Below are 23,924 nucleotides of genomic sequence, written 5' to 3' on the forward strand. Positions count from 1 at the left end.
GAGAAAGAATTCCAAGCAGGCTCTGCACTGCCAGCATAAAGCCTGATGTGGGGCTAGATCTCAGGAACCATGGGATCATGACCTGAGTCAAAACCAAGAGTTGAACACTCAACCGACCAAGCCACCCAGGCACTCCTAGCTTTTTTTTTTTTTTTTTAAATCTTGTCATTGCACTTGTTAAAAACCTACTGTAAAATACTGAGTAGAAGTAGAAGTGATGGTAGAGAGAATGTTTTCATCATTTCTGATCTCAGAGGGAAAATTTTCAGCATTTCACCTTTAAGTCTGATTTTTGCTGCAGATTCTGTGCCTAGTTTGTTAAGTGTCTTTTTGGTTTTTACAATTAAAATGATTTGATTTTATCATTTTTTTCCCTGCATCTACTAAAATGGCCATATGATTTTTCTTCCTCTGTCTGCTATTGTGGGTGAAGTATATGGTTGATTTCATAATATTAAACTAACCTTGAATTCCTGGAAAGAACCAAACCTGATCATGATATAGTATTACTTATGATCTCGTATTGCTTAATTTTTAAAAATTTAGTCCACTAGTGATATTGGCCTGAAAATTTTTTCTTTCCTTATAATGTCTTTGTTACAAACCAACTGATCCTGGCTTCAAAAGGCAAGTTAAGAATTATTATTTCTTTCTCTTTTCTGGAACAGTTTATATAAGATTGATGTTATTTTTTTCTTAAAATGAAAAATTTACCAGTGAACCCATCTGGGTCTAGAGGTGTGTGTGTGTGTGTGTGTGTGTGTGTGTGTGTGTAAGCGTTTTCATTAGAGTTTCAGTTTCTTTAATAAATATAGAGCCAGTCAGATTTTTATATTTCCATATCCTCTTATGACTTTTAAAATGTGCATCAGGGGCGCCTGGGTGGCGCAGTCGGTTAAGCGTCCGACTTCAGCCAGGTCATGATCTCGCGGTCCGTGAGTTCGAGCCCCGCGTCGGGCTCTGGGCTGATGGCTCAGAGCCTGGAGCCTGTTTCCGATTCTGTGTCTCCCTCTCTCTCTGCCCCTCCCCCGTTCATGCTCTGTCTCTCTCTGTCCCAAAAATAAATAAACGTTGAAAAAAAAATTTTAAAATGTGCATCAAATTTGTGGTAATTTCCCCAGCCTTCATCCCAATATTGGTTACTTGTGTCTCTTCTCTTTACATTGATCATCTGTCTAGAAGTTTATCAATTTCATTGGTCTTTTTAAAGAACTAAATCATTTATTTTTTGTTGTTTCTTATTTCCTGAGACAAATGCTAAAATCATTGCATTTCAAAGCCAGAAAATGTTAAGAAAGAGGAACAAGGCAAGAGAAGCCGGATTGTCTAGCTAAAGGAAAGAGTTCTGCAGTTCTTTGGATAGCTGGGAAATTTATGATAATTTAGAAAACTGAGGACTCAGGCTGTCTTCTGAGAAGTGGAAATTGAAAATAGAAATAAGGCAGAGTACTAAGCTTTGTGACACTATACGATTTTTTTCCCCTGAAATAATTACATTTTAATTTATTTTCTTTTTTCTTGACTTTTACTTTTATTTATTTATTTATTTATTTATTTATTTATTTATTTATTTATTTATTTTTGTTTAAATTCAGGTTAGTTAACATTGCTGATAGTAAACACTATCTTGGCTTCAGGAGTAGAACCCAGTGACCCTTTTGCACTGTTGGTAGTAATGCAAACTGGTGCAGTCACTCTGGAAAACAGTATGGAGTTTCCTCAAAAAATTAAAAATAGAACTACCCTATGACACTATATAATTTTTTTTCAATATATGAAGTTTGTTGTCAAATTGGTTTCCATACAACACCCAGTGCTCATCCCAAAAGGTGCCCTCCTCAATACCCATCACCCACCCTCCCCTCCCTCCCACCCCCCATCAACCCTCAGTTTGTTCTCAGTTTTTAAGAGTCTCTTATGCTTTGGCTCTCTTCCACTCTATAATTTTTAAAAACACATCTTTATATTAGTTTCTTTAAAAAGCTGGATAAAAATATAATGAATACTGTAATTCCATTTATATAAAACCCTAGAAAATGTTAACTTCTTTATAGTGCCAAAAAGCAGATCAGTGGTTGCTTAGGTCGGGGGTTGGTGAGGGGAGATAAAAGGAGAGATGACAAAGGAGCACAAGGATTGGAAGTGATGGATATGTTCACTATTTTTATTGTGGTGATGATTTGGCAGGTATAGACATATGTCATTTAAAATGGTACATTTTAAATATTTACTGTTTATTTAATGTCAATTAAACTTCAATAAAACTGTTGAGAAAACATACCATCATAGAAATAACAGAAACAAAGATATCACTACATTGTCATCTTCCTTGTCTGACAAGAAGTTTACTGTAATTCTTATCATATTTTTCTCTATATGCAATGTATCTTTTTCCTCATTACCTCCACATTTTCTCCTTGTCGTTTCCTTTGAGCAAATTAAAAATAATATGCATTGGTGGTATGTTAGTATGTACATATGCATATATAATACAAATACATATATATATATATAATATTTGATATATACTCTTCCTCTTCCCTAAGTTTCATGGATCTGTAGTTTGATGTATGTTACTAATTTTGGAAAATTTATAGCTATTACTGCTTCATAATTTTTCCCCCTATTCTCTTTCTTTCTTCTCTTTCTAGTATTCTGTTTGGCATATGTTAGACTGTATAAAATTATCCCATCGGCCTTGGATGCTGTGTTCTGTGTTTCAACTTGGGTAAATTTTATTGACCTATTTATAAATTCACTGGTTCTTTCATTGATGTAGGTACTGATATGTGTGTTGAAGATATTCTTCATGTATATTACTATGCGGGGGGGAGGGTTGTTTCTTGAAATTCCATCTGATTTTTTTTTCTGAGATCCCATCTCTTTTCTGAAATTTCCTACTGATCTTGTAAGTTTTCACCTTTTGCATTAGAGTTTTTAACATGATAATCACAGTTATTTTTATGTCTTTGTTAGATAACTCTAACATGCCCATAATATCTGAGTCTGGTTCAGTTTAGAGTTTTGTTTCTTAGCAGTATGTTTATTTCTTGATGTTTTGTTTGCCCCATAATTTTGTGTTGGAAGTCATGCATCTTGTTTTGGACAGTGGAAACAAAGGTAAATAGATTTTATGTCTATAAAAAGGTATGCCTTCCCTTCTGCTAGGTATTTAGTGTGGGAGTTTGAGTTAATCTAGTGAGGATTTGGGTTGGATTTGCACTTCATGCTCTGGTTATGCTCCTTGCACAGCATGCTTTATATTTCTTTACCAATGTCTTTCATTTAGGATGGGGGCTGGTTTTCCTCAGCCTTTTTCTCTCTGTCTGCCCCACCCTTAGCTTTAGGTCTTCCAGTCATACTATGCCACAAAGGTCTGTGCCTGTGCTCTTGTAGTATTCCACTGTTACTTGTTACCTGATGCTTGTTAGCTTAGTGGTGGGGAGCAGACGGGACATTCTCTATTGTTCTCATTCAGCTTCAGTCTTAGGTAGGCCCTGTGCCCTTGGGTCTTAGAGATGTGACCTTAGAGCTCTAACCTTTTCACCATTTTAGTTCTGTGTTCAGGACATATTCCTGCCCCTCCCCTCAGGGAAGAGGGATTTTTTTTTTAGTTGCTTTCATTGTGGGTTTGTGCCAACGTGTAAAGGTGACAATGTTTGTTGCCTCCCCACTCCTGAAGGATGATGCTATTTTTTTTTCAATAGGGGAGATGAGGGAGAAGGTCATTGCTGGCTTTTACCCCCTCACAGTAGCTGCTGTTCTCTTCGTCTTAAGTCTGGACCACAAGGCGTGCTTTTTCAGGACTCTAACCCATTTTTTGGTGTGCCCAGTAGAGTCTGTGGAGGAAGGCCTGCAACAAGGTATGAGCTCCTCCTATATATGTCACTCCCCAGACTTTCACATTGTCTTGTAAGCCCACATTCAACATCCCCCAATTTGTTAACTCTTCATAAAGAATTTTTACTGTTATGTGGCCGTGTTTGCCACAGGTAAGCAACTGCCATCTTTCCTGCAGACAGCTGTCTCTCCTAAGATTTTAGACTACTTGGTTGTCCTGTGATCTCAGTTCTCTGAAGGGTCCAGGAAAATCTTGACCTTGCATTTTGGCTGTTTGTTGTATTATAAGGATTGGGGAAGTGTTCCTTGTGGCTTTCTGTATGCTAGGCAGACACCAGGAGTCTTTTGACTGTTCTTATTTAATCTTTGTATTGATTTCTCAGAATTCCTTGCATATTCCAGGTACATATTTTTGGTGAGATATTTGTATTGAGAATGTTTGCTCCCAGTTTGTGGCTTGTGTTTGTATTTTCTTAATTTTTTCTCTTGACGTGCAGAAATTTTAAAATTTGATAAATTCCAATTTTTAATTTTTTTTATGTTTAGAGTTCACAGTGTCTTGTCTAGATATTTTTATCTATTATAAGTTTCTGAAGATATTCTTCAATATTTTCTTTTAGAAGTGCTACTATACTTTTTGCTTATATGCATAAGCTTATCCATCTTAAATTTTTTTTTTTTTAGTGTTTATTTTTGAGAGAGAGAGAGAGACAGAGCGTGAGTGGGTGAGGGGCAGAGAGAGAGGGAGACACAGAATCTGAAGCAGGCTCCAGGCTCTGAGCTGTGAGCACAGAGCCTGATGTGGGGCTCAAACTCACGAACCATGAGATCATGACCTGAACCAAAGTCAGACACTTAATGGACTGAGACACCCAGGTCCCCCTTATTCATCTTAAATTAATTTTTGTTTGTGGTACAGGAAAAGATTGAGATTTGTTTTTCACATTTATCCAGTTGTTCTAGTACTGTTTACTGAAAAGACTTTCCTTTGCTCATTAAATAGCTTTGATACTTTTTACCAAAATTAATTGACCACATATATATACTTAACTCTTTTTTTCAGTTCCATTGAACTATTCTTTTTGTCCTTACACCAATACTGTACTGGTTTCATTTCTGTAAGATTTCATTGTAGATTTATTGTAAGTTTTGAAATCAAAAGAGTGAGACCTCCTACTTTGTTCTTTTCAGAATTGTTTTTGTATACCAGGTATTTTGTATTTCTTTACACATTTTATTTAAAAACATTTTTTAATGTTTATTTATATTTGAGAGAGAAAGAGATACAGTGCATGTTTGGGGGAAGGGCAGAGAGAGATGTAGACAGAATCTGAAGCAGGCTCCAGGTTTTGAGCTGTCAGCACAGAGCCGAGTGTAAGGCTTGAACCCACAAACCATGACATGACCTGAGCCGAAGTCCGACACTTAACCAACTGAGCCACCCAGGCACCCCTATTTCTTTACCCATTTTAAAATAGACTTTTCAATTTCTATAAACAAAGACTACTAGAATTAGCCTACATATCAATTAATAGACTTTAGTCTACATATTAAATAATTGACATGTTAACAATATTGAATCTTTCGATTAATGAACATAGTATATCTTTCCACTTATTTGGATTTTATTTAATTTCTCGTAACAGTATTTGGTAGTTTATACTGTAGACGATTGTGTATTTTATGCTTTTTAAATTTAATTTAATTTAATTTAATTTAATTTAATTTTATTTTATTTTATTCCATTTTCCATTTTCCATTTTCCAAATGTTTTCTGCTAGTATTTTAAAAAGACTATTGATTGTTTTATTTTGACCTCTTACCCTGTGACCTTTCCAAATTCACTTAATAATTTTAGTAGTATAAGTGAAATCGTAAGATTTTCTGTGTAAAAAAATCAGGTCATATATAAATGGCAACAGTTTAACTTTTTCCTTTTCAATATTTATGGACTTTTGATTTTGCCTAAGTTGAAGAATTGGCTAAATACAATTGTAATTGGCTTTAATAGATACAGTTTGTATACAATAAAATTCATCAGTTTGGGGAGCACCTGGGTGGCTCAGTCGGCTAAGTGTCAGACTCAATTTCAGTTTAGGTCATGATCTCATGGTTCCTGAGATCAAGCCCCTCTGTCCTGACAGCACAGAGTCTGCTTGGGACTCTCTCTGTCTGCCCCTCTCTTGCAAAAGTGTGCACAGGAGCACATGCATGTACATTCTTTCTCTCTCTATAAATAAATGTTTTTAAAAATTCATCAATTTTTAAAGTGTAATTAAAATATTTTGACAAATGCATAAAATCATATAATTACCATCAAAATCATGACTTAAAATTTTCTATCACTCCCAAATCCTCTCAAACCCATTTTTAGCCCATTCTCTACCCTATCTTGGCCTCTGAGAACCACTGATCTGTATTCTATCACTTAATTTTGCCTTTTTCTTAATATTATGTAGAAGGATTTATATGTAGTATTTTTATCATATTTTACCAATACATATTTTATTTTGTTAAACAAAATTTTAAGTTTATTTATTTATTTTGAAAGACAGAGGGAACGAGCAGGGGAGGGGCAGAAGGAGAGGAAGAGAGAGAATCCCAAGCATGCACTGTCACTGCAGAGCCTGATGTGGGGCTTGAACTCATAAACCATGAGATCATGACCTGAGCTGAAACCAAGAGTTGGACACTTAACTGAGCCACCCAGACGCCCCTTACTAATACATATTTTATAACTCACAGAATTCAATATTACAATTTTTGCTTTAAACCACTAGCTGTCTTTTAAATAAAAGAATAAGAACTAGAGCTTTTTTTATTTACACATATTTCTGCTATCTTCATTCGTTTCTGTATATCTGAGTTTTCATCTGGTTTATTTCCCTTCAGCCTAAAAATATTCCTTTAGTATGAATTTTGAATCTACAATTTTTTTTTCTTTAATAGTTAAATGTTTTCAAAGTTAAATAACTTTGGAGATACTATTCTATTGTTTTTGGCCTACATTATTTTTGATGAGGAGTCATCTGTCATTTGTATTATTACTTCCCTATAATCTGTAATATACTTCTCTCCTTCTCTGTCTTCCTCCTCCCACCCCTCCAGCCCCCCTGCAGCAGAGGATGCTTTCAAAAAAAATTTTTTTTCAATCTATTGTTTTTAAGCATTTGACTTAGATGGGTCTAGATGTGGTTTTATTTCTACTTATTTTGTTTAGGTTTCTGAAATTCTTGAATCTATAAGCTGATGTTAACCTAAATTTGGGGAAACTTCAGCCATTTTTTCAAATAAGTTTTCTGCCCCAGTCCTTTCTCTTTATCTCCTGGAACCCCAGTGATATGTAAGGTATCTTGATATTGTCCTATAATTCACTGAGACTTGTCCCCCTACCCTTTTTCCTTTTAATTTTTTGTTTTCTTTCTTTGTTGTTATTGTTCTCTACACTAAATAATTTCTATAGCTCTGCTTTTATTGGTTTGTTATTGCTGAAAAACAAATTACTCCAAAATTTAGTGACTTAAAACAGCAATATCATATATCTCCCACAATTTGTATGAATTCAGAATTCTGAGTTATTTGAAATTCTGAATAGTTTTGTGGTTCAGCTCTGGTCTCTTATGAGATTTTAGTCAGATGTTGGCTGGGGTTGTAGTCATTTGAAGGTTTGATTGGGGCTGGGGAATTTATTTCCATGATGGCTGACTGATGTGGTTGATAAGTTGGTTCCTCTCCACATCACCATCTCCATGCAGCTTTTGAGAATCCTTATGCCATGGATGTTGGCTTCCCTCAGAATGACCAATCTAGGAGATCAAGGCAGAATCTGTAATGCTTTTATGACTGTAGAAGTCACACATCTTCACTTCTGCCGTATTTTATTTGTCACAAAGGTCAACCCAATTCATTGTGGTAGGTGAACTCAGAAAGGCATGATTATCAGGAGATGATTAGTGGGGACTATCTTAGAAATTAGATGCCATATTCTGTCTTCAGGTTCACCCATTCTTTCCTCTCCAATCTTAACTCTTCTGTAGGTTCTTTAAGTGATTTTTTTTTCAAATTTCAGATAGTTTGCCCATTCAGTTCTTCAATTTCCAATGTTTTCTTTTAGATAGTTTCCATTTCTCTGATAGTATTACCCAGATGTACACTTGTGAATATCTTTTTAAAAATTATTTGAACATATTTATAATAGCTATTTTAAATCCTTTGACTATGAATATCAGTCTATCAATCATCTTAGTGTTGGTTTCTGTTGATTGATTTTTTTCTTTTGACTGTGGTTCAAATTTTTCTACCACTTCACATATCTAGTATTTTAGTTTTAATTGTATACTGGATTGTCAGTGATTCCTTGCAAAGATTCTGGATTCTGTTATCTTTCCTAAAGTTTTTTTTTCTTTCTTGTAACACACAATTAAACTTGGTGAAACTCATACTCCAAACCATGTCTCTCCTGTGGTGAGGAACAGCTAAAATTTTTTCGCAACTTTCAACTTTCCAGTTATTGCTTTGTGCTTTCTGCTAAGTTCCTTGGAATTTCCCACACATATGCGTAGTTCAGAGATTAGCTTAGTATTTGAGCTCAGTTTATATGTAGATTTTTGGATTCCTTCACTGTGCTCCCTTCTTCCTGGAATTTCTTCTCAATTTCTAGCCTTTCTGCCAGCCCTGAATTCTGTATTCTGCTACATTAAGCTACTGAGAGTTGTGTTGCCTGTAGAGTCCTCAGGGAAAAGCTAAATAAATGTGTACCTAATTCAGAAAAGTTCCTTTCTTTTGTGGGTTGCATTATTTTCAGTTTTCTGATTTTGGTAGGTCTTTTGCACATTTAAATAACTCTTTTTATATTTAATCCAGAGATTATAATTGTTATATATAGAGGGTTAGTCATACCAGCTACTCTGCCATACCAGAATGGAACCTTAGCCATGTGTGTATGAGTGAGATAAAAAATAGGTAATTGGAAGCTTTGGGTCCCTGAGCCTGTTGAATGATAGGCTTCACTGTAAGGTGTTGAGAAAAATCAGGATGTTTTGTTGTGGGGGAGTATCTTAATTGTCAGTATCCTTACGTCCCTCTCTCCTGGGATTGTTTAGTTTTCTCAGTGAGGAATCCTTTAATTTCTTGTGTGGCTGGGAATATGATAGACCTATGCCTATTTGTCAGTATTTTGGGAGTCTGGTGGACCTGGAAATCTCACATTTTATTATGTAGAGTTTCATGAATCCCTCTGTTTGTGGGTGAGCTGTACAGTGTGAGCTGTACCTTGTGATGTAAGACATATTTCATTGTTTATTCAACATTCCCAAAGATTAAATCTCTTCCCTTTTCCAAGGGTTTGGAAAAGAAAGTGTGTTTTTTGGCAGTGAATGGTAGAAGAAGAAATATAGGGGCCTAAGAACTTCTTATGAAAGTGTTCAACTAATGTCTTATTCTCTGCCCCAACTTTAGAAAGATCTGGTAGTCAATTCCTAAGCATTTCTGGAATTCTGTGGTAAGAATTAGATTTCTTCTTATTGGCTTCTCCCATTACAAATCTGGGTTTTGAGTATACCCAGTCTTCTAAGTCAGTTACTATTTTTCCATCTGTTCTTAGATTCTGAGATTTAGTTGATACTATTTCTCCCTTTCTTTTTATGGACATATGCCTTTGTTCTTTTTCTGGTCATCTTAGATGATATTTAAGATAAATCATATGGTTCAGTCCTTTTCCACATTTTTTAAAATAATACTTATTTTCATCTTATGTTTTTAAATAAACATAAACTGATTCGTTAAACCAGATACCCTCTATTGAAACATCAGTTGATAGTACTTTTACAAAAGTCAGTTTTGAAAAGCATAGGTATCAAATGACTAAACCGGTGTTGAATGTAAATATCAACTCTACAATGTCCTCTGTGCCATGAAATGATGTTTCTGTAGCTATTGTTCCCCAAAATAGCAAGAGTAAAAAGACTTATCATCTCCTGCAATGTAATGTGCTTGCTTTGGACTTATGTTGTAAAAGAATTGCTCACAACAGACAAGTATGTGCATGTAGTGCTGCAACTTTAGAACTTGCCTCAGAGAAGTGTGAATAAAAATGGCCTAGCAACCACTTTATGCTCTTCCTCCACCAGACAGTGCAAGCCAAGGGACACTTACTTCATGAGAACTAGAATTTACTTGCTTTGCGTATGAACTTGATTTTATAACATGGAGATTATGGAGTTCATTCTCTGAAAAATAATGTCACATGAGCATTTTCAGTCTGAAAATGACACTGAATTTGTATGAATGTACATATACTTACTATTTTTAGTCCATTTGTAAATTGAGCATATGTTCATCTTCATAAAATTACCTGTGAGGAATAGTTTTTATATTTATTTTTTCATTTCCAATCAACTAAGGATCATATTCCTATCACTACTTGGTGATTTTTTTGTAGTTCACTAATATAGCATGAAAGGTTTTAAGAACCAGAAATAAATCAATAAATTATAGGAGAATATGGACTGTGTTTACCGTGTTATCAGGGATGGGAACACATGAGAAGAGTTTAGTGCATGTTGGAGGAAAGTAAAAAATAATAATAATACTGAAAGTAACACCTGTGAAGGAAAGGTTAAAGAAAGGGCCTCATAGTTATTTAGTCAGAAATAGGTGTGATGTAATAACTTTATAAAGATATATTACAGAATATGACTGATTGTTGTTTATCTTTGCTGAAATCTGGAAAGAAAAATTTCAAGGGTAGAAATATAAATGATATACATTTAACCAGTATTTGGAAGACTAGCCTGAAGGCTGGCAGACAGCCAGTGGAATGCCTGTGATGGGGCACATCTCTTGGGAGGAGGAAAGTGCTTTAAATGTAGCAATCTTCTCTGTCATGAATGGGAACAGGTCCTGCCTTAAGGCTTGCAGAGGGCCCTTCCAGACCTGTAATTCTCTGGATCATTTCTGTTCTAGCTTCAGGGTTGGGAGTGAACTAGAAAAGGCAAACACCTGCCCTTTCAGGAGCTCCAGCAGTGCTAAAGGAGGCAGTGCCAGTGGCAGCACCCTAGCATCTCATCCAACTGAAGACTCACTCAAAGGTGAGTCAGGTCACTGTGGACCCAGGTGCTTCCTTATCCTCCAGCTTTCCCTGGGGCCGGGCACAGGAGCCTTGGGAGATCGGCGACCACAGGGCACCCTCCCCAGCCGCCAGTATAAGCTTTGACAGAGGGACGCACAAGGGATGGCTGGTTAGCTGGTGCTAGGTGGGAGGGACTCGCCACCTGGACGTGCTCAGGGAGGGATGAGTGGCGCCAACAACAGTCAGGTCGCTTTCTCACCCTTCTGCTAGGTGGTCCAGACCCCTGTGCTCCCAGAGAGCGCTAGGCGCCCGCCACTCCTGGAGCGAGCGTCCCACTGCGAGCGGTCCTTTCCAGGCTCCCGGCTCCCGGCTCCCGCGGGAGGGCGCGTGGGATGATGCTCTGGTCCTCGTGCTTTCCCCAAGCTCCCGCATCCGGAGCCGCCCTTGCCGGCACCGCCGCAGCCACAGCCTGGGAGGGAGAAAGGAAAAAAGGGAGGGGGCTGGAAAGGCTCGGCGGAGGGAGGAGGGGACGTGGGGAGGGAGGGAGAGAAGGGGGAGGGAATCTCTCTCCTTTGCAGTGCCTCCGCCTCTCCTCTCCGGCTGACAGCGACCGGGTTCTCCCTCCACACCCTCTCCCGGTTCCTCGCCCCCTTCTCCACCCACCCTCCATCCCTCCCTCCCTCCCGAGCGTGCAGGAGGAAAGCCGCAGCCTGCGCGCGGCCCAGGGCGCCGGGGGAGGCGGCGGCAGCGGCGGCGGTGGGTGTGTGCGTGTGTGTGAAGGACGCCACCTCTTGCTCCTGCGTTCGCAGGCGGCGGCGGGCGGCGGGGCTTCTCGCTCCGGCAGCGGCGGCGACAGTGGTGGCGGCTTCCGGAGTCCCGCCGCGAAGATGCTCAAAGTCACGGTGCCCTCGTGCTCCTCCTCGTCCTGCTCTTCGGTCACCGCCAGTGTGGCCCCAGGAGCCGGGAGCCTCGTCCCGGATTACTGGATCGAAGGTTCCAACAGGGATGCGTTGAGCGATTTCTTCGAGGTGGAGTCGGAGCTGGGACGGTAAGGCGGGGGGCGCCCTGGACGTGGTGGAGCCGCGCGTCCTGCGCGCGAGCTCGGGCTTCTGGGGAAGCCCGCGGCGCGCTCCGGGGGCTGTCCCTTTCTTTCGGAGGGACAGCTCCCGAAGACGCGGGATCCAGCCTCCCTGCCCTTTGATTTCTCCCCGCCTAGTGTCTAGGAGAGAGCTAAGCACGTTCCAGTTGGAGTCGGGTCTCTCTCGGAGCGCCCAGGCCGGTGCAGCTGCAAGCAGCAGCCTCTCTCCCGCCCTCTCTCCCTCCTCCTCGCCGGCTGCCACTTGCCTTGGGTGACAGCTCCCACCACACGTGGGCCCTCCTTTCCCGATTGGTGTCTTCGCTCACGATTATAGCTTGCCAGAGGGTCTTGTTTGTCGAGTTATTTTTTTGGGGTAGGGGCGGAGGGTGCGCCTCCAAACCGTGACAGAATTATTAAATTAGATTCTTCCTCCTTCTTCTCATCCAACTCTCCAAAGCAAGTGGCACTAGAAATTAAACTTAAATACTAGCTTCCCTGCAGAGTCTGCTCAGGAGTGAAGGGGGGAATGAATCATTTCAGAGAGTTGAAGGCAGAATAATGAACTAGTGTGGCTTTAAAGAAAAAGCAGCACATGAGGTCCAGGCAGTGGTAATTAGAAGAGTTCTGCTGCTCTTTCATGCTGGAGTGATTTATTTAAATTATGTATGCAGAAAGCCATCTCTCTGGGGTTGCAGAAATGTCCCTCATCCCTCCTCTGAAGATCCAAACAGGTAGAAAGCGGTTGGCCGATGTGAAGATGCCATATGTTCTCACGTTTTTATCCACTGGAAATTGTTTTTTTTTTTTTTTACCCCCTTCTCTTCCTTTTTCCTTCTTGCCTTTCTGTTATCCATAGGTAAGAATTCTTCTCAACACTCATTTTAGATCCAGGCCTTTTATGATAGCGAATCTGAAAATGTAATTTCAATGTTGACAAGTTGAAGCTTCTGTATTTAATACTTCTCTGCAATTTCATTTTCTACTCTCTTTTTGTTGGAAAGAGTTTAGCTAAGAGCCCCCCCCCCCCCAATTTTTTTAATGCAATTGGAGACCACAGTGCAGGATTATGGATGTTGGTACTTGGTGGGAATGTGTAAGGATTACCTACCCTGCCCCCCCTCCATTTGCCACTACTATTAATGGCTCGTGGAATACAGAAGGTGTGCAAGGAAGGCAAAACTTCAGAATGAAAATTTAATTGTCATTGTTTAAAAATGTTCTAAAATACTTGCACATTGAACAGTATGTATATAAATAGCCTACTTTGATCAAAATTTTCATTGTTCATCTGAAGATGTGCTGTTGTGTGCATTCATTAGTAGGTTGGAAGTGAAGTGTCTCCTTTCAGTTTTGAATCTTACAATTGTGTGGTGAGCTGCAGTGGAGCAGTGTAAATTTCTGATTTAAGAGATAATCTACTTACAATTGTTTACGTGGTGTTTTAGAAACTGCCACCTCGTAGAGGAAGTGCCTCCTGGTGCTAAAGGGACTGCCCCACCACCAAATCTAACTGCTTTCTGAGTAAATTTACCCCAGAGGCCTCTAATTGATTCGGACTCATCAGTAGCACATGATGTCTTTATGAATAGGGTTTGCTATCAGGAAACTCAAGAAATTTCCTTAATTTGAGGAATGGAAAAGTGGTTAGAAAAAAGAAATAAACTGCCAATTGTACCTGTCTATGGGATGGTAGACTTCATAGGGAAAACCTAAGGAACTTGAAGTTTATTTAAAAAAAAAAAAAAGCTTTGTGCTATAATTGCAGTAAAATTTGCAACACAAATATAAATCATTTATATATTGCTAAGATTCTCACTCTGCAAAGTTGTTTGATTACCTTGAAAATCACAGAATTAAAATATTTTGAGACATCTAAAAATTCTTTCTCTTGCTGCTTTTCGGTAGTCATGTGTATTGGGTAAGTTCTCTGTAGCTGGCAGTATGGGCAAGGTGCATGCTTATTCCATTTGGCTGAGACTTTGAGAAATGTCACTTAATGATCAAAGTTATTTTTTTCGACAAGATAAACCTAAACCTTAAAGCAACTAATGTTACAGATATAATTACTAAGAATCTATATAGCCAGAGAATGCAAAGAATTATAATTGTAGGTATTGACTGACAAAAGTCCTCTTTCTTCCTCCACTCATGATAAAGTTGAGACTCAGTTGGTTTTAAGCCTTTACTCTCTTAACTCCCAGTCTTGGGCCAAATCTGCCTGACCTCGGTGATTCTAAGGCCAAAATAGTTAATTCATTAGTAACACAGTTGTCATTATGATGCTAGGGGAATAATGATCTTGGTGTTGTGGGGCGCCATTGTGGTTAGTTCCAGGGTGTAGACAGTCTCCACTAGATTAAGTTCATTTGTAAGCAGTCATTCCTCTGTTACAATTATCTGTTGCAAGCTGGTGAGTCCTGAATTAAGATTAGACATGTGACTATTAGGGAAACACACCCTTGAGGATATATTTGGAAATTTTAGGGAGCTCAATAAAAGCTAGTTGAAGCCTCTGGATAGTGCTGGCAGCACTGTTTCACAGGTAGCCCAAGGCCATGTGATAGCTATTTTATTTTATTTTATTTTATTTTATTTTATTTTATTTTATTTTATTTTATTTTATTATTTTATTTTATTTTATTATTTTATTTTATTTTATTTTATTCTCTCTCTAATATATACAGATATATATGGATAAGGGTGAGGAGTAGGGGTAAGAAGGATTATTTAAGAGTATCAGGCAAACTAATTTAATTTTTCTAAAATCACAGTTGAAAATACTGCTTTGTTTATAGAGTTTGTTAAAAAGTTTACAAAAACCTTGATGACCCAACACATTCAGTTCTGCTCATAAATATAAGTTGGCCATGATCCTTTTTAGGGCTCCCTATCCTAGAGAGCAGTTGGTCCTTTGCCCAGTGATTTGAGAAATTGGCATTTTAAAAGCTTTTCTATGGGAGAAAAGAGCCTGCCTCTCTCCAGATTCTGTCCAGTGGTTTGGCGCATGGAGGGACAGGATTTGGCCTGGGCTGCCCTGTGGTGGGGATTTGGCCTTGTGCATCCAAACCCATGTCCTGTTTTTAGTTATTTCCCACCTTGTGTTTCTCTCTGTAACAAGAGACTGAAAGAATGTTTGTAGCAAAACTAGATGTATCCCCATACACAAAAGTTTAGGGAAACCAAATGAAACATAATTAGTACAAAAGAAGAGTGTGTTAAATTATTTTGGGATAAATTTTTTAAAAATTTCCATTCTACTTAACTATAGTTTCTTTAGACTAGTGAATTTCAATTCCCGCCCCCTCCTCCCCCCACCAAAACTGCTGTTCAGTTTAAGAGAGTACATTTATATGGCAACCGAGTTAAAGCAGAGTTTTATAGGATCCTTTGCAATATATATTATTGCTTAGGAACCAAACAGATAGTGAGATATAGGTATGTATAGAATAGAAAGTATGTGTGTATAGAATGGAAACAAGTTTCAGAAAACAATGTATATTCTTGTTACCAACAATGTAGTCTAATATTTCCTATTCTATGCTGTTTGATTTTATTCTATTTCATTAAAAAATATTGGCTGAATCCACATGATTTCACATCTCACTAATGGATTGTGACTCAGTGTGAAAATGCTGTTTTAGGCCATAAATCTGTGTATGCCAGTTTAAAACATGAGGAAGACTCCTTTTGAAAAATGCCCTGCAGACCAACTAGTAACACTGTGTGGTCTCCATTTGCACATCTCTATAGAGAAGAGTTCTGTCTTTGTCTGCAGGTCCTCATTGGGTTTTCCCTTCCAAATATTTTGGAAAAACTCTAATGTCTCCCCAAGATATGCTGGGTGCACTATACTTTGAAATAACTGTGGGTGGGGGGTGGGGGGTGGGGGCAGGAGGCTAGGCCAGGAACACTGTCACTGTATAGGGGAGGAATTCAAAGGCCTAAACACTTGTGTATTCCACTTGGTAACACTTAACCCTGGCCCTGGGTAATAGCCAGCTGATACTTCCTGTAAGGAAACATGGAAAGTATGCATTTTCTAACAAAAGCATTCTAACCAGTGCTCCTGGCTGGTGAGGAACCAGATCCTCTCTTTCCCTTTCTCTCTCTTTGTTCGAGGCCCTTCCTGAGCCATTTTTAGCGAGTACTTCTCATACCCTTGGTTTTCCCCCCGCAGTGTCCTTTAGGACCCCACAGCAGATCCAGAATGTACTGCTGGTTACGGATCTCTTGCTACCCACACTGTGCTTAATGTCTTAAGCTCTTTTGGGGATCTGACTAGAAATTAAAAATATAACTGTTCAGTCCCTCTGTTGTTCTCTGTGCTTCCAATTCTTTTCTCATGCAGTTGACTCAGGAGCATGGTGAGGGGCGAGATTGCAAGTGGGAGAGTAGAAAGCTGGGCTGCACATGTTTGAACACTGACTATAAGCTCCCAGAAGGTAGTCTGTGGATTTGGCTGCCTCACTGTCATGTGCTCAGTGCCCAGCACAGTGCTCATTACTCAGCAGGTGCTCAACAAATGATTTTAGAGGGAGTGAGTGAATGATAATGAATTGGGCCAGGCACAGGGTACATGACCCTAGGGAAAGGGAAATCTGGTAGCTTGTTTATCTTGTCCCTAAAATTTGTGCAACCATAATCTCACTGTGTGCTGGTTTTCTTTCTTCACAGTGGGAGTCCTGATAACTGTCACCTCTGTAGCTTGTAGGTGTTGAAAATAATGCTGCTTTTCTGTTGGCAGAGAGCTTTGTGGCTCTGAAATGAAAGGGATTCAGTTTCACCTTCACTATCATTTTACCACAGGCATCTCAGAATTAGGAGTTAAATCAACTTGAATGTAAAGGCATAAAATGCCTACAAGGTATTCTAACCACTAAAGTTAATACATAGTAAATGCTAAATTTGGAAATATAGTCATTGTAAAGAGCCTCAAAATTAAACGACGACTATGATAGGGTCATTACTTTAAGAATACACTAGTTTTCCATGTTTAAATACAGTTACAGAGTAAAAATAACTCCTAATTTGAAAAAAAAAATAAGTCACAGGTGCTATTTACTGCTAAACTGTTCTAGGGAACTTTACTTGAGAAAAAAAGAGAGACAGAAAGAGAAACAAAACACTAACCACAAAATAGCTTCAAAGAACTTTCTTGTAAACACTTTACACTCAGAATAAATGTCTGTATTATGTGTTTGCAGTAATACATTTGAGAATAAAGTGCCAAATGATAGTTATTTCAATTGCTAGTTGTTTTATGTCAATGTTTTTTGTTTGTTTTGGTTTGGTTTTTTGTCTAGCTTAAAAAGTAGTTCTTTAAAAAAAAAAAAAAAAAGGTCTGCTTAGACTCCCTTTTGGGAAAGCTAACATAGCTAATATATCCAATAAAAAATTGAATTTTTTAAATTTCAAGGTCAGGTTTATTCTGCAAAATATATTTGAGTCCCTGAACCATATAAATCAGGCCAAAGAATAACTTTAAGTGAAATCATGAAATTAATAGCTAGCTAGAATCAAGGTTTTACTCAAATTAGTGTAGTCTTTTTTTTTTTTTCTCTTGGGTAAGGGTCATCTGAAAATCTCATAATTCCTGTGGCTTAATGAGGAAGTTAGATCTACATATTGAGAGTATACTGTTAGCACATAAAGGATGTGGACTCTCCAATAAAGTCCATCTTTAAATTCTGAGTGCTAATTGGGGGCAGTGGGTGTATGGATGATATAAAACTGAAAGGTTTGGGTGGGAGATTTTCCTCAGTAATCTTACCAATGGCAAAGAGCATATAAGGTAAGGAGCAGTGCTGAACACAGGGTGATTTATAACAATTGACAAAGGATAGTACATGTAGAACTTTCTCTTTTCTCTTAGAGCAGGATTTCTTGACCTTGGCACCATAGGCTGTTGGGGCCAGATAATTCTTTCTGTGGGGGCTCTCCTTGCACTGTAGGATGTTTAATAGTATCCCTAGTCTCTACCTACTAGATGACAAAAGCAACCCTCCCTCGTAACCCCCAAGATATGACAAGTAAATATATCTCTAGATATATTAAGAACCACTGTTTCAGAAGCTTGAAGAAGCACTTTTCTGTTAAGAACCACTGTTTCAGGGGGCGCCTGGGTGGCGCAGTCGGTTAGGCGTCCGACTTCAGCCAGGTCACGATCTCGCGGTCCGCGAGTTTGAGCCCCGCGTCGGGCTCTGGGCTGATGGCTCAGAGCCTGGAGCCTGTTTCCGATTCTGTGTCTCCCTCTCTCTCTGCCCCTCCCCTGTTCATGCTGTGTCTCTCTCTGTCTCAAAAATAAATAAAAAAAACGTTAAAAAAAAAAGAACCACTGTTTCAGAAGCTTGAAGCTAGTCTCTTACGTGAGTTTCTTTAGTTATGTAGAAGGTTAACAAGGAGGCTGGTGGATTGAAATCTTTTGACTTTATTGAGTATCTGCCACAACCAAATGTTTCTCCCATTTCTATGTAATACCATTAAGATTTTTGTCATATGTGCTTATCACCTGTGCTATAATTTGCTTAATATTTTTTTGTCTAAAAATTAACCTAAATTTACTAATTGAGAGTACTTATTTTCATTAAATTGAAATTAAATTTCATTAAGTTGTATTCATGCCATAAATAGAAGCAAATTATAAAAATGAATTGCAATAAAAACAAAGCAGTTTTATTAAACTGGGGCTACAACTGTTTTTTTGCAAAAGGCTCCAAGCCTTAGGATTGTTCTCTCTTTGTTAAAAAGGGAGATTATCAAAGATTAGCAGTGGTAAAACCACAGTAGCACAAATTGAGGATTTCTTTGTGATGCAATCAGAAAAATGGAAAAAACAGTTGAAAAGAGAATGAGGTTCTCATTTTTTTATTCTTTGCTATTTAATTCGATGCCTTTGTGCCACCTAAAGACCTGTCTGTTACAGCTCTCACCTTTTGCATAACTATGAACTAGGCAATGTATGTTGGTAGTGTGTGTGGCAGGGCAAGGGGGCTGGGTTATGAATGAATACGATGAGCAGAACACTATACATTAGCTTCCAGATGTGTAGTTTACAGCAATAAATTTAATCTGAGATAAATAAGTAAAACTATATGAGATAGGGATCAGACAATCTCCGCAGTCTAAAGATGGAGTGATTAATTCCTACGGGGAGGGGGGAGGGTTGCGGTGTCTTCATGCAAGGGGGTGAACCTTGAAATTCAGCAGGATTTTAACAGAGCTTTGGTGAAGGGCATACCAGGTAAAAAGTACATTCTAAGGAAAGGCAAAAACTGGCAGAAAAATGCAGGGTACACATTTTATTTTGCAAACTTTATAAAACATGACTACTGTCATGAAAGATAAAGTTGGGAAGGTAAGTTGATGTCAGGCCAAAGAGAGCCTGTAAAAAAAAACATGACTGTGTCTTTATCAATTGAAAACCAAAATTGCAGATAAAGAGAAAGTGAACATTATGAGAACAAAAGGTGGCCATATAAGTAGCTGTATCTTGGGTTATGTTGTGGGACTAGAACTTGCCATTAACGCGTGGTAAGAGGGAAGGAGGGATGGAGAGAAGGAGGGAGGGAAGGAAGGGAGAGAGACACCCACAACCTGGGATGAGATAAGAAAGGGGAAGTGTAGGATGGAAGTAATTGAGATCAATTACCTAGAGCTAATAAAGAGCCCCATAAAGGGACAGACAGTTAATATTTAAGGCTTGGTGGACCATACGGTCTCTGTGGCAATTCAACTCTGTGATGGCTGAGTGAAAACAGCCATAGACAACACAGAAACAGGTGCACATGGTGATGTTCCAATAAAACTCTATTTATGACAATGAAATTTGAATTTCATATAATTTTCACAGCACAAAATGTTATTCTTCTGATTTCTAAAATCCATTAAAACATGTAAAAACTATTTTTACCTTGCAGACTGTACAGAAACAAGTGACTGCCATATTAGGCTCTTGGCCTGTGATTTGCTGAACTCTGACCTAGAACAGTTAAGTTACAATCCTACTCCTCTCAGTAACCAGAAAATTTCAGGTTAAAATGATATGAAGAATTCATTTATTCAAGAAACTACCTTGAATTTCCCTTTCACTTTGAAAATGTCAACTTGATCTTAGTTTTTCAAGTGGGCACAAGTATTAAATGCAGACTCCTCCTTTTTTTTACATCTGTTGAAACTGGAACAGTTAACAGTTTTTACACATGTGGCAAGTTGGCTAGTTCCATTCATCATTTATGCCTTTGAAAATCAGTGTTCACATCCAGAGATTATTTCTTGGAGGATAATTTATTTCACATTTCATAATGAAATAGATTTCATGTTGCTCTTTCTTCTATTGTATTTGAAGTGACAGTGCATTACAAAATAATATGCTGGGACACCTGGGTGACTCTGTCGGTTAAGTGGCAACTCTTGATTTTGGCTCAGGTCATGATCTCATGGATTGTGGGATCAAGCCCTGTATTGGGCTCTGTGCTGACAGCACAGAGCCTGCTTGAGATTCTCTCTCTCTCCCTCTCTCTCTCTGCCCCTCTCATGCTCTCTCTCAAAATAAGTAAAACACAAAAAAATAAAAAAAGTAAAAAAAAAATATGCTAAATAAACTGTTGATAAAAGATTTGCCCCTCACTAGTAAAGTGTAATTAATGAATTTCTCTGTTGACTAATATATTATCTGCATATTGAATAATCCTTCTATGTGCCATGCATAAATCTCAGGTAGACTAATTAATGTCCTTTAAATTGAGACTCTGTTTAAATAAACAATCTTTTGAAAAAATAGAATTTTTCTTTTTTCTTTTGAGTAGACTTAAGAGCTAAACAAAAGCGGTCACTTATATTTTGAGTAAAATGGGATGCCCACATAGAGGGTGTGCTACAAGAAAGTATTAGAGAATCTATTTCTAAATTTTGCTTTTAATTTTTGCTTTTAGATATCTTAAAAAGCACATTACAGATGGGTTCAGTAGTACATGTATATCATCTGTGAGTACATAAATATACATAACTTGGGAGCATGTTCTTACAAACATCTTCTTGGATGATTATTAGATCAAAGAATGGTAGTTGTAAGTGGATACTAAATCAGTTTCTTTACTTATATTTAAATAACGTTCGGGGCGCCTGGGTGGCGCAGTCGGTTAAGCGTCCGACTTCAGCCAGGTCACGATCTCGCGGTCCGTGAGTTCGAGCCCCGCGTCGGGCTCTGGGCTGATGGCTCGGAGCCTGGAGCCTGTTTCCGATTCTGTGTCTCCCTCTCTCTCTGCCCCTCCCCCGTTCAAGCTCTGTCTCTCTCTGTCCCAAAAATAAATAAACGTTGAAAAAAAAAATTAAAAAAAAAAAAATAAATAACGTTCTACTTTATGAACATGACTTTAAAGCAGATATATAGATAAAAATGCAAACAAAAAAGAAAACATGTGGCAAGATGTGTCTTTATGCAGAAAGAGGAAGTGGGTACATATAGGCACTTGTTATGCATTTTAAGACTATCTGATAAGAGGTTTTGATAAGAACTTACTGCATTTGTAACTAAAGAAGTCATATAGCAGAGAAGAGAAAAAGAATACAGCTTGCCCATCAAGCAGAGGGTTGAATGAATTTTGCTTTTCCTTACTGTCAAGCACCAAATTCATATTATTTGCAAGAACCTCAATTTTAATACACCTGTCTTCCTTCATGGTATATTTTACAACTGCTGTCGTAGGCAGCTGAGTGTTTGGTGGTCAGTGCTTGAAGAGTTGTGGTCATTAGGGCTCAGATATTGAGTTTAACCCTGTTAACAAATGCATTATCATTACTTAATTACTTCTTAAGTCATACTTCAGGGTCATATGGTTGAAAAATTTACCAGGTGCAAAAATACAGAATATTTCTTAAAAGATAAAAAAGGCTAGACTTGAACAACCCTCTGATTAAAATGGCCTTCTAGAAAGGTAATGGACATGACATGTTTTTAACTGTTCTATTAGTTTGCAGTAGCATTCTTTGCTAAAAGTGTACTTTCTTTAACTTATGTCATGCTTGTAGACAGAACTTGACTAGTATTACAAACCAGAACAAAGAAGAGTAGGAAAGGGATTGCAAACCTGTAACTGTGATCACACATTTATTGCCATCTACAGTGCAGCATTTGAATGATTTCTCCCTACTTCAAGTCCTTATGGACTGCTTAAGAGGGACCTTTGCTTGCATTTTCTCCTTCATTGCACTTTTTTTTTTTATCTTGGTGTGCCTGACTGTACTGTCTTGAATAGTTAGTGACTATTTTAACTAAGTGACAACCTTCCATCTGAGGCTCTAACAGACGTACAAAGTTGTTCCTTGGGTGTGACAGCTAGTCAGTCCAAGGTTAATCTTTGACAGGATTTAAGTGTACTATTATCTATTCATTCAAGTGAATCTTGTATTTTTCCCCAAAACTCCCTGTTAAGGTAACCACTGAGAAAATAAGACTGTATTATTAAATGTGACCAAATTCAAAATATGTAATTCAATAAGTCAGCCTGGCCTAAAGTGTTCAATCATAATAGGCCTCTGAAGATTTCTTGTGTGAGCGGAAACATTTTTAGTGTCTCCACTAAAGGACTCTGAGTCCTTCCTCTCCTTTTCCCCTGAACATGAACATGTAAGCTAATAATATTCAATGAGGTAAACACTTGAGAAGCTCTCCTGAGTGTAACCTGTAGCTAGAAGCAAACTAAAACCATAATAAACAGAGCTTTTCATGTGTGTGTATGACACATTAGTTAAATAGAGAGCTGAGGAAAGTATCAGAATAATCTACAGCAAACCAGTACAGTTCTTCCAAATCTTGAGATACTGAGGAAATGGAATGACAGGATTGTGCAGAAGACCCCAGGGAGCAATTGAGGTTCCGGCCCAGGCCAGGAGGGGGCAGCAGAGCACCAGTCCGGGTTTGAGCAGGCGCCTAGGCAGTGGAGGGGAGTGAGTGAGTGAGTGAGTTATCCTCCCGGGGAACCATAACCCAAGGGGAGAGGTGGGCAAGGCAGCTACTTAGGGCGGCTTCCACGCTGGACAGCAAGCAGGCCATTCTGAACAGTTGAGTCAGTGAGGTGAAGGAGGACTGCTGAGTAAGGCAGCCACTAAGAGAAGACATGAAACTAGATGGTGCAGGATGTGGGCAGGAAAACAGGCAGGAGCAAATTGCTACTTGATGGCTGTGTCCCTTTAGGCATAACACTGAACTTCACTTAGCCTTCAGTGTAAAATGAAGGTCATGATGTTATATCCTCCCCAAGGTTGCTATGATGATGAAATGAGATCATGTATGCAAAAACTCTGCTCTGAAGCTGGCACATGTGCTTAATAGCATTCCCCAGACAGGACACAAGTTGAGAGTAGGGGATAATGATTCCAAATTAGGTATCTGTAAGGATAAACACCATAGTCTAGCTTTTAGCAGTCTGACCCCAACTTGCCTGCCAGTCTCATTCCACACCGCTTCCTTTTCTAATTATCGGCGCAGAGTGTTTGGTGTTTGTGGTTTACTGTCTTAGGTATCTTGCTAATTATTTCAGTAATACAACAAGATGAGCACACCGGCACGGTTTTTTCAGATGAGGAACCTGAGGCTCAGAATGTTCAAGCAGCTTGTCCAAGCTCATGCAGCTGGGGAGGGGAATCAAACACAGGTTTGTCAGACTCAGGTGTTTGTTCTCTTTCCACTATGCCTGTCTTGGCCTCAAGGACCCCATAAATCTCTGTGGACCCCTTTATATTTCTGTGGTGTTGTGCATGAAACTTTCTTTTGTTAAATGCCCTGAAATATCCTTCTGATCCCTGCAGGACAGTCATTCTACCCCAGGGAGCAGGTTTCTTCTACCTCCCTGCTCTGATATTATTTAAAAAAATTTTTTAAGTTTATTTATTTATTTTGAGAGAGACAGAGAGACAGAGAGTGAGCAGGGGAGGGGCAGA

General features: G+C 38.7%; 1 protein-coding gene across 2 annotated transcripts in view; it reads left to right on the forward strand.

Annotated features, from left to right (window-relative positions):
- CAMK4 (calcium/calmodulin dependent protein kinase IV) overlaps positions 1-23,924 on the forward strand; it is a 311,152-nt gene that overhangs the window by 77,301 nt on the left and 209,927 nt on the right. Inside the window, exons 3-4 of one of the 2 annotated variants that reach the window (XM_045034623.1) lie at positions 10,804-10,928; positions 11,719-11,957. In XM_045034623.1, the coding sequence (XP_044890558.1) occupies positions 11,797-11,957 (161 nt within the window). In that variant the 5' untranslated portion in view covers positions 10,804-10,928; positions 11,719-11,796. Of the gene's footprint in view, positions 1-10,803; positions 10,929-11,508; positions 11,958-23,924 lie in introns of those variants that run through there. The other variant, XM_003981193.6, reaches the window with a different exon arrangement.

The sequence above is a fragment of the Felis catus genome, chromosome A1 (assembly GCF_018350175.1).
Source record: "Felis catus isolate Fca126 chromosome A1, F.catus_Fca126_mat1.0, whole genome shotgun sequence".
NCBI classification, from domain to species: Eukaryota; Metazoa; Chordata; class Mammalia; order Carnivora; family Felidae; genus Felis; species Felis catus.